Source organism: Macaca mulatta, chromosome 8 (assembly GCF_049350105.2).
Source record: "Macaca mulatta isolate MMU2019108-1 chromosome 8, T2T-MMU8v2.0, whole genome shotgun sequence".
Classification (NCBI taxonomy): Eukaryota; Metazoa; Chordata; class Mammalia; order Primates; family Cercopithecidae; genus Macaca; species Macaca mulatta.
The window spans coordinates 155169085-155180745 of record NC_133413.1 but is presented as its reverse complement, the minus strand read 5'-3'; the positions used below and the strand labels follow the sequence as shown (position 1 = coordinate 155180745).

At 45.1% G+C, this 11661-nt stretch overlaps 1 protein-coding gene across 7 annotated transcripts in view; it reads left to right on the top strand.

The window, feature by feature from the left end:
* Nucleotides 1-766: 766 nt before the first annotated feature.
* The window catches only part of LOC721747 (uncharacterized), a 36383-nt gene continuing 25488 nt past the window's right edge, over nucleotides 767-11661 (top strand). Inside the window, exons 1-4 of one of the 7 annotated variants that reach the window (XM_028853139.2) lie at nucleotides 767-836; nucleotides 1487-1536; nucleotides 1910-2039; nucleotides 2460-2573. In XM_028853139.2, the coding sequence (XP_028708972.2) occupies nucleotides 1504-1536; nucleotides 1910-2039; nucleotides 2460-2573 (277 nt within the window). In that variant the 5' untranslated portion in view covers nucleotides 767-836; nucleotides 1487-1503. Of the gene's footprint in view, nucleotides 1095-1162; nucleotides 1537-1872; nucleotides 2040-2459; nucleotides 2574-11661 lie in introns of those variants that run through there. The other 6 variants (XM_015146301.3, XM_077944723.1, XM_077944726.1 and 3 more) reach the window with 6 other exon arrangements.

Below are 11661 nucleotides of genomic sequence, written 5' to 3'. Positions count from 1 at the left end.
CAAGCGATTCTCCTGCCTCAGCCTCCCGAGTAGCCGGGACCACAGGCGCCACCACCCCCGGCCTTTACCGCCAGTTTTCACACCAAAAGGCGGGAGAACGTGAGTCATGTTTTTAGGTTGTATGACTGGCTTGGGGGTTCTGGTCTCTGTGACCCGCCTTGGGGAAAAGGGGTTCACCCTATGAGGAGCCTCGCGGGAGAACAGAACTGAGACTGGAGGGCTGGGAAGGTCGGAGGGAAACTGCCTCCCGGGCCTTCATTTTGGGGCGTTGTGTTCTGAGTCCCAATAATTGTGACATCTTCATAAGCGACTCTCTGGTGGTTATGGTGAATCGGGACACATGATGTGTGGTGACCCACGGAGGAACCGGGAGCGCAGCGGGGTTACGGCTCGGGAGGGGGTTTAGGGTTGGCCCGAGGCGGGCGCGGCCCGGACGAGCAGCGTCACAGCCCCAGACCCTCCGCTCAGCTGCCGCGGGCTCTCGCCCGCCGACCATAGACGGCGCGGGCCTCCCGTCATCCCAGAGCGGCCCGGGAAGAATCCCGGCGGGACCGCAGCTGGTTTCCGGTTCCCGGCGCTCTCCGAGGCGCACTGAGGCCCCGCAGGGGGCGGGGAAGTCTGCGTGTGCGCAGCTCGGCCCGGCCCGCCCTATTCCTCCCGGGCCCGCCCTCGTCCTCCGGGGCCCGCCCTCGTCCTCCCGGGCCCGCCCTCGTCCTCCCAGGCCCGCCCCCTCCCCGGCTCAGGACCGGGTGCTGTGGGCGGGTCCACTCCGGGTTCGGTGCGGCTGCGCAGCTCCTCGGCGCTTCCTCGGTGGCTGCCCCCGGCCAAGCGAACAGGTGGGGCAGTGTTGGACCAGGAAGGAACGCCAAGCGGGCGGGCAGGCGGGGAGGGCGCGGGGAGGCGGCGGCCAGTCCAGGAGGGGCCTGTTCTGGGTGCCGCGGGAGCCACTGACGGGCTGCAGAGGCCGGGAGGAGGCGACCGCGGCGCGGCCCTAGGAGGCCGGGCTGAGGACCACAGCTGGCTTCCGGCCTCTCCCCGGAGCCTGGGGCCTTCGGCAGCACCCCCGTGGCCTCCCTCTCACGTCCTCAACCCTGGTGAGGCGGCACCCTCCCGTGGCTCTTTGCCCCAGGTTGGCCCAGGCAGGTAGAACAGCCCTGCACCCCATTTCCAGGGCCTTCAGCAGGTCTGGACACGGGAACTGCCAGCTTTTCACCCCTTAGCCGGGAGTCCCTGGATCCCCCCCGGGCTCTGGCTCCGGCCGTTCTGGGATTTCAGGAGTCTCTGAGCAGTAGGGCACATCGGCCTATGCTGCATAGTGACCTGCTTCCCACGACCCAGGAGGCCACACCAGCAGTCAGCTTCTGCCTCCTGGCCATCCTTCCACACCCCTGGTTGAATGGGGCTGAGCCTGAGTTCTCCCCACTGAAGGTAAGTTGGGGGAGACTTCAGGCCAGGGCAGTCTCCTGTCTTCTCTTGGAAACCACAGCAGCCCATGCGCACAGAATGTCAGCCACAGTCCAGCTTCCAGGGCACCAGGTGAGTTAACCCTCCTTCCTGCCCACCTTTTCATCTTCATCCCCTTCCCAGTCAGAAGCTGCTGCTCTCTGGAGCCGTGAGCCCGGCAACTGGTAAGGCCAGCCAGGGGCTCATAGCAACCGTGAGGAAAGGGTTCTGAGATGTAGACTCCCCCTCCCACAGGGAGAGGGGCTCTGGCTCAGCTGGGTCCCCGTGTGGCTGAAGTTGGCTGGTCCTCAGCGCTCTGAGCTGCCCCATCAGGGACCTGCTGATACACAGTTCATACTGACCACTGCAGGGCTCTGGGTAGTGGGGCTCCACCAGGTCAGAGTCCTTTTAGTGCAGGCTGCTGCCCAGTGGGCATGGCCCGGGCAGCGGCGATGTGTTGTTGCAGGAGATGCCGCTGACGTTCCAGGATGTGGCCGTGTACTTCTCTCAGGCGGAGGGGCAGCAGCTGGGCCCCCAGCAGCGGGCGCTCTACAGAGATGTGATGCTGGAGAACTATGGGAACGTGGCCTCTCTGGGTGAGGCTCTCTGCACTTGGCCCGGTTCGCACTGGGGACCTCTAAGGAGCTTGGGAGGCTGCTTTGGCTCTTTGGATCCCAAAGAAGAGGGTCCTGCCCCTTGTCCCAAGTCTCAGTCTGATCTCTACAGAAGGAACATTTCCCATGGGAAAAGCCTGCCTTGCTCCTCAGTTCTAGGGACTTCCCTCCCTGTTGCCAGTGGCCCCACTGGTGTCCCTCCAGTGGCAGGAGAGCTAATGAGTGGATTCTCCTTCAGTACTTAGTCTCAGCCCACGGGCTCCCCTGACCAACATACATGCAGGCGTACACATGTGCACACAGGGCACATCTCTCCCCACCTGGCCTGGAAGACCCAGTGGGCAGTGTCCTGCCCCAGCTCCCCAGGCCATGCCAACTCACCAGTGTCCTCATCCTCAACAGGATTCCCTGTCCCTAAACCGGAGTTGATCTCCCAGCTGGAGCAGGGGAAGGAACTTTGGGTCCTGAATCTTCTGGGAGCTGAGGAACCAGAGATCTTGAAAAGCTGCCAGAAAGGTGAGAATTGATGGGATGCTAATCCTGGGAACAGCCTCCCAATCCTGCCTTACGAGGCTCCAAGTGTGGGACAGCTGGGGCATGGTGTTCATGTTAATGGCCTCCTCCAGGGGCAGTCTCACAGATACAGCCCCCTCGACAAATGTGAGCATGTGCACATGCTTTAGAAGTTTTATCTTGCTGGTCTGTTTCTTTGCTTTAAAAAATACATATATTTTTTCTGATCATATTTTTGTTTTGGTGATTACCTTGATAACAACTTCGTTCTCTTCTTTATATAATATACTTACTTACTTTTGACAATAGATATTGGTTCCCTACCATGTCCTTTTGATTCTTCATTCTCTCCTTCATTTGCCAATTTTAGTCAGTAGTAGTTTTTTTTTTTTTTTGGAGACAGAGTCTCACTCTGTCACCAGGCTGGAGTGCAGTGGCACGATCTCAGCTCACTGCAAGCTCCACCTCGCTGGTTCAAGGGATTCTCCTGCCTCAGCTTCCCGAGTAGCTGGGACTACAGGCACCCGCAACTACGCCCAGCTAATTTTTGTATTTTTAGTAGAGATGGGGTTTCACCATGTTGGCCAGGATGGTCTGGATCTCTTGACCTCGTGATCCGCCTGCCTTGGCCTCCCAAAGTGTTGGGATTACAGGCATGAGCCACCATACCCAACCAGTCAGTAGTAGTCTTTTTTTTGTTTTTGAGAAAGAGTCTTACCCTTAATTACCCAAGCTGGAGTGCTGTGGTACAATCTTGGCTCACTGCAACCTCCACCTACCAGGCTCAGGCAATCCTCCCACCTCAGCTTTCCAAGTAGCTAGGACTACAGGCACATGTCACCATACCTGGCTAGTTTTTTTTTTTTTTTTTTTGTAGAGACAGGGTTTCACCATGTTGCCCAAGCTAGTCTTAAACTCCTGAGATCAAATGATCCATGTCGACCTCCAAGAGTGCTGAGATTACAGGCGTGAGCCACTGCACCTGACCAGTAGTAGTCTTTTTTTAATGTTTACCTTTGTTCTATTGGGTATACATCTACTACTTGATATGTCAGCTCTAAGTATTATCTTTGACTCCCAGTTACTGAGACAGTCAACAAGCTTGTTCTACTTTTCTCCCTTTTCCTCCTCATTCCTTTCCCAGTTTTTGTTGGTTATATTGTTTCTATAATGTATATATTGTAGAAACAATTCAGAACATATAACACTTTACCACTCATATCCGCAGCTTTGTTACTGTCTTTTATCTGCAGTTAAGTATGTTATTAATAATTGTTTACCTCTGGTCCTTTTACCAAAAATTTCCCCGTCTCTTGGTTGGCTGGAGCTTGTCTTCTAGTTTGTTCAGAAAGGCTCGTGAAAAATACACCCCATATTTGTGCACATTCAAAATTGGTTGAATAAAGCCTTTGGTTTCTACATGTTAGAGCTAAGTCTATTGTAAAGTTATATCGTTTTCTCAAAGTGCAGCTTTAGGTGCATCTCACAAAATTTTAATATGTTTTTCATTAACATTATAGTTCAAAACATCTAGTTTTTCTTGTGATTTCTTCTTTGACCCAATGATTATTTGGACACGCATTAATTTCCAAATAGTTGGTGTTTTCCTAGTTATCTTATTGTTATTGTCATTTAATTCCATTGTGGTCAGAGAACATACTCTGTATTATTTCATTCCTTTCATATTTGTTGCTTCCTGTTTTATGACCCCAAATGTGGTTTCTCCTGATACAAATACCATGTGCACTGAAAAAGAACGTGTATTCTGACATTTTGGGGTTAGATAAATATCAGTTAAGTCAAGATGGTTGATGGTATTGTTTGTGTCTTCTGTATCCTTGCTGATTTTTTTGTTTGTTTGTTTAGTTATTCTTTCAGTTGCTGAGAGGGGGGTCTTAAAATACAGAAGTATGATTGTGGAATTGTCTTTTCTTCCCTTTAATTTTTGTAGTGTTGGCTTCATGTATCTTGAAGCTGTATCATAAGGCTCATTTGCACTTATGACTATCATTATGAGAGATAAGAGAATTCCTGTTTGTCTCTGGTAATACATTTTGTTTTGAAATATATTTTATCTAATATTAATGTAGCAACTCCTTCCTTCTTATACTTACTGTTAGCGTAGTATATCTTTTTTCATCCTTTTAATTTCAACCTGTGTCTTTACACTTAGAGTGAATCTCTTGCAGATGTCATACAATTGGGTCTTGTTTCTTCATCCTAACAATCTTTGTCTTTTAATTGTAGTGTGTAGTCTGTTAATGTTTAATGTAATTTTTGATACGGTTCAGGAATGCACTCGTGCATGTTATTTTTTATTTACACTTACCTCTTCTGTTTTTTAAATTCCTTTTTCCTGCCTTTATTTGGGTTATTTGAATACTTTTTAGAACTCCATTTAAATTTTATTATTTGCTTTTTACGTAATATTTTTGCATTATTTTTTACAGTGATTTTCCTAAGGTTTACAGTATACATAAGTTTCCACAGTTTACTTACAGTTCATTTATGTACTACTTCACATAAATCCAGAAATCTTGTAACCATCCTTCCCATCCTTTTCGTTATAGTTGTTATGCGTAATACATCTACATACATTTTAAACTCAGAAAGACAATGTTATAATTTCGGTTTTAAACAGTTATATAGTTTATAAAAAATTAAAAGGAAAAAGGCCAAAAAAATAGTATTTTAGCTGTTCTGGCATGTAAGGAGCTTAGAATTCATCACTGTGTCCTAACAAGTAAAAAGCTGAACAAACTGAAAAATCAACAAATCTTAGCTCTATCAGAGAGGTGTGAGGTCAGAGGACAAGTCACTGCTCTCAAAACTGGAGAGGTATGGCCGGGCGCAGTGGCTCACACCTGTAATCCCGGCACTTTGGGAGGCTGAGGCAGGTGGATCAATTGAGGACATGAGTTCAAGACCAACCTGGCCAACATGGTGAAACCCCATCTCTATTAAAAACACAAAATTAGCTGGGCGTGGTGGTGGGTGCCTGTAATCCCAGCTGCTCGGGAGGCCGAGGCAGGAGAATCGCTGAAACTCAGGAGATGAAGGTTGCAGTGAGCCGAGATTGCACCACTGTACTCCAGCCTGAGTGACAGAGCGAGACTCTGTCAAAAAAAAAAAAAAAAAAAAAATTGGAGAGATAAACAGGCAGATACAAAGAATCACAACCACAACTTGTGAGCAATAATCTCCCAGGGAACCAGTGGCCAGATGGGTAAGCCTAAAATGTAATTGGCAAATTGCTAGAGGCTCAGTGTGGACAACTCTGAAAAAAAAACTCCAGGGAGACCCAGTCATGGGAGGACCCCATGCTTTTGTGAGTTTTACCTCCAGGGGCTCTATTAGGTACTGACAGTGAATATCAGAGAAAAATCTCCTTGTGCTTCTGGCAGGAGGAAGTGAAAAGGAACTACTTTGCAATATACCATTCTGTTATTAACAAGACCTGCCCTCAGGAGAAACAATTTTACCAGGGCCTAACCTGCTGGTGTTTTTATCAGAACTTAACCTATCTGGGTGAAAGGAAATACCTAACACTGGCTACTTCTAGATATTCTGTGCCACCTGATGGTGGGTGGGGGAAACTGAAAAGCACTTGGGAAGTTCATAGTCCAGGGACACAAGCTTGGCAAGACTGAGCCCTACTCATAGTGTCATAGAACGCTTTCCCACCCCAACACCTGAAAACATGGTGAAAACCTATTTACTGCAATTCCTTTTACCCACTATATCATGTCTACCTATCAACAGAAAATTACAAAGCATACTAAAAGGCAGAAAATACAGTCTGAAGAGACTGAACAAGCATTAGAACCAGAGTCAGTCGTGGCAGGAGTGTTGGAGTAATCAGACCAGGAATTTTTTTAAAACTATGATTAACATGCTAAGGGCTTTAATGGAAAAAGTAGACAGTATACAAAAACAGATTGATAATGTAAGCAGAGAGATTAAAATTTTAAGAAGCTGGATGTGGTGGCACATACCTGTATTTGCAACTCATAGTGTAGCAGGATTGCTTGAGCCCAGGAGTTCAAGGCCAGCCTCGGCAGCATAGCGAGATTGTCTGTCTTAAAAAACAAAAAAGAAAATAAAAGAAAATTTAAAGAATTTTTTAAATGCTAGAGAGCAAAAACACCGTAACAGAAAGGAAGAGTGCCTTCGATGGACTCAGTAGTAGATGGGACAGGGCTTCCAAGAGATTGTTATTTGAAAGTGGACTTGGATTAGCTCTAAATGCAGATTGCAAACCAATTTAAAAAGTTAAAAAAGAAGTATAGTTGATATGCTAAAAAAGGATACAAAATGGAATTACATATAATAGAATGCTCAGGTAAACCCACAAAAGGTAGAAAAAGCATGGAAAACAGAAATAGGAATGAAGAACAAGGGCAAAAAGTAGAAAATGGTAACAGATGTGGTAGATGTTAATTCAGCAACATCAGTAATCACCTTTTTAATTTTTTTTTTTAATTTTTTTGAGACAGGGTCTCACTGTCCCCCAGGGTGGAGTGCAGTGGCACAGTCCCAGTCTGTTGAAAGCTTTGACCTCCCAGGCTCAAGTGATCCTCCCACCACAGCCTCCCGGGTAGCTGGGACTACAGGCATGTACTACCACACCTGGCTAATTTTTATGTTTTGTAGAGACAGGGTTTCACCATATTGCCCAGGCTGGTCTCGACCTCCTGGTCTCAAGAGATCCACCCACCTTGGCCTCCCAAAGTGCTGGGATTACAGGCATGAGCCATCGTACTCAGCCAATAATCCCCTTTTTAAAAAGTTATTTGTTTTTTTAGAGATGGGGTCTTACTCTGTTGCTCAGACTAGAATGCAGTAGCTTGATCATGACTCACGGCAGCCTTGACCCCCTGGGCTCAAGCAATCCTCCCACATCAGCCTCCCGGGCAGCTGGGACTACAGGTACATGTCACCACATCCACCTCTTTTTTTATTTTTGTAGAGATCAGGTCTCACTGCTTTGCCCAGGTTGGTCTCAAACTCTTGAGCCTCAAGCAATCCTCCTGCCTTGGCCTCCTAAAGCACTGGTATTACAGGCCACAGTGCCTGGCCCCAACTGTGTTTTCTATAAGGAACCAACTTTGGCCAGGAGTGATGGCTCACACCTGTAATTCCAGCACTTTGGGAGGCTGAGGTGGGAGGATCCCTTGAGCCTGGGAGTTTGAGACCAGCCTAAACAACATAGTGATAACTCATCTCATCGAAAAGTTAAAAAACTTAGCTTGGTGTGATGTTGTGCACCTGTAAGTCTCAGCTACTCAAGAGGCTGATGTGGTAGGATTGCTTGAGCCCGGGAGGTTGAGGTTGCAGTGAGCTGTGATTGCACCACTGCATTCCAGCCTGGGCAACAGAGCAAGACCCCATTGCAAAGAAAAAAGAAACCTGCTGTCTCATGACAAGATCTTGCCATGAACAAAAAATAAAAGAAGCTCACTTTAAACATAAAAACACATATATATTAAAAGTAAAGGGATGGAGAAAGACAGTAATCCAAAGTAAGCGGAAATATCTTACTACTTTAGACACAGCTGACTTCAGAGAAAGGAAAGTTATTGGGGTAAAGAAGGGCATTACATGATGATAAAGGGGTTGATTCGTCAGGAAAACGTAACAGTTCTTAAGGTGTATGTGCCTAACTACAGCATCAAAATATGTGAGGTTGGCCAGGCATGGTGGCTAATACCTGTAATCCCAGCACTAGGAGGCTAAGGTGGGCAGATCACTTGAGGTCAGGAGTTCAAGACTAGCCTGCCCAACATGATGAAACCCCATCTCTACTAAAAACACAAAAATTAGCCAGGCATGGTGGAGTGCACCTGTAATCCCAGCTACTTGAGAGGCTAAGGCAGGAGAGTCACTTGAATCTGGGAAGTGGAGGTTGCAGTGAGCCAAGATTGCACCATTGCACTGCAGCCTGGGCAACAGAGTGAGACTCCATCTCAAAAAAAAAAAAAAAAAAGTGAGGTTGCCAAGTGTGGTAGTCATGCCTGTAATCCCAGCACTTTGGGAGGCCAAGATGGGCAGATCACTTGAGCCTGGGAGGTTGAAGCTGCAGTGAACTATAATCACATCACTGCACTCCAGGCGGGGCAACTGAGTGAGACCCTATCTCTAAAAACAACAAAACCAGCTGGACATGGTGACTCATGCCTATAATCCCAGCACTTTGGGAGGCTGAGGCGGGTGGATCACCTGAGGTCAGGAGTTCAAGACCAGACTGACCAACATGGAGAAACCCCATGTCTACTAAAAATACAAAATTAACCAGGTGTGGTGGCTCATGCCTGTAATCTCAGTTACTCGGGAGGCTGAGGCAGGAGAATTGCTTGAACCCAGGAGGCGGAGGTTGCAGTGAGCCAAGATTGCACCATTGCACTTCAGCCTGTGCGACAGAGCGAGACTGTCTGAAACAACAGCAACAACAACAACAAAATATGTGATGCAAAAACTGATAGAACTACAAGGGGAAGTAGATGAATCACTGTCTACAGTTGGAGACTCCAGCACCCTCTATCATAAATGGACAGATCCAGCAGGATGTAGTTGAATTTAAGAGCACATCACATCAATCAACTGGGAATAATTTACATCTGTAGACTGCTTCATCCAGCAATGGCAGAATGCACATTCCTGCCAAGCTCATATGAAACATTCACTAAGATAGACCACATTCTGGGCCACAAAACCTACTCTAACATAGTTAAAAGAATAGAAAACATACAATGTCTGTTCTCAGACCACAATGACATTAAACTAGAAATGAAACCAAAAAGATAGCTAGAAAATCCTAAAGTACTTGGCAAATAAACAACACACTTCCAAATAACACGAGTCAAAGAGATCTCAAGAGAAATTTTAGAATATTTTGAATTAAGTGAAAATGAAAATAAAACTTACCAAAATTTGTGGAATGCTGTGAATGCAGTGCTTAGAGGGAAATGTATAGCATTGATGACTGTATGTATTAGAAAATGGGAAAGATCTAAAATCAATAATGTAAGCTTTCACTCTAGGAAACTAGAAAAAGAAGAGCAAATTAAATCCAAAGTAGACAGAAGAAAAGAAATAAAAATTCAAGCAGAAATCAATGAAATGGAAAACAGGAAATCAATAGAGAAAATCAACAAAACCAGAAGATGGTTTGAAAAACAATAAATCAGTAAACCTTTAGCCAGACTTAAGAAAAAGAAGAGAGAGGACACAAAATACTAATATCAGAAAGGAAAGAGGGGACATCACTACAGAGATGTCCCACAGACTTTTAAAGGGTAATAAAAAAAGATGAACAACTGTGCCCAAATTTCATAAATCAACCAATTCCTTGAAGGACACAATCTCAAACGTGGGAAGAAATAGACAATCTGAATAGGGCTATGTCTATTAAATAAGTCAAATCAACAATAACCTTCCAAAATAGAGTCCACTGGGCTCAGATGGGTTCACTTACGAGTTCTACCAAACATTTAAGGAAGAAATTATACCAGTTCTCTACAATCTGTTCCAGAAAATAAAAACGGAGGAAATACTTCCTAACTCATTATATGAGGTCAGCATTACCCACCCAAATGCCAAAACCAGACATTACAAGAAAAGGAAACTACAGACAAACGCCTCTTGTGAACATAAATGCAAAAATTCCAACAAAATATTAGCAAATCAAATTCAATAATGTATAAAAAGAATTATATACCATGACCAAGTGGGATTTGTCCCAGGTTAACAAGGCTGGTCCAACATTAGGAAATAAATTAATGTAATGTGATATAACACATCAATAGGCTGAAGAAGGATCACATGGTCATATCAGCAGATGCAGAGAAAACATTTGACAAAAGCCAGCCTCGATTCATGATTACAAATTCAACAAACTAGGAATACAGAGGAACTTCCTCAAGTTGATAAAGAGCATCTACTGAAAACCTACAGCTAACATCATACTTCATGGTTAAAAAAAAAAACTTAAAGCTTTTCCACTAAGATTAGGAACAAGGCATGGATGTCCCCTCTCACCACTGCTGCATTGCACTAGAAGTCCCAGTTAATGCAGTAAGACAGAAAAGGAAATAAAAGGTATACACATTGGGAAGGAAGAGATAAAACTGTTTACAAATGATCATCTGTGTGGAAAATCGGAATGAGTCAGCAAAAAGACCTCCTACAACTAATAAGTGATTGTAGCAAGGTTGCAGGATACAAAGTTAATATACAAATGTTAATCATTTTCCTTTATACTAGCAATGAAGAAGTGGAATTTGAAATTAAAAACACATTATTTACATTAGCACCACCAAAGATAAAATACTTAGGTGTAAGTAACAAAATATGTGCAAAATCTATGAGGAAAAATACAAGACTGATAAGAATATATCAAAGAAGAACTAAATAAATGAGATACTCTATGTTCATGGATAGGAAAACTCAGTATTATCACGATGTCAGTCCTTCTCAGCTTGATTTATGTATTCAACACACTCTCAATCACAACCTCAGGGGCTAGTTGTGGTTTATAACTATAATCCAGCACTTTGGGAGGCCAAGGCAGGAGGATCGCTTGAGCCCAGGTATTTAAGACCAGCCTAGGTAACAGCGAGACGCCATATCTACAAAAAATTTTTTTTGTTAGCTAGGCCTGGTGGCATGTGCCTATATTCCCAGCTATTTGGGAGGCTGAGGTGGGAGGACTGCTTGAGCCTAGGTGTTTGAGGTTTCAGTAAGTTATGATCATGCCACTGTATTCCAGCCTGGCTGACACAGCAAGACCATGTCTCTAAAAAAAAAAAACCCCAAAAAACTCAGCAGGTTATTTTGTGGATATTAGCAAACTGATTCTGATGTTTATAAGGAGAGGTAAAAGACCCAGAATAGTCAACTCAATATTGAAGGAGAAGAGCAAAGTCGAAAGACCCATGCTACCCAATTTCAGTACTTTGACTGTAAAGCCACAGTGATCAAGACAGTGCGATATTGGTCAAAAAAACAGAAAAAATAGATCAGTGAAACAGAGCAGAGAGCCCAGATATAAACCTGCATAAACATATGCAACTGAGCTTTGACAAGGGAACAA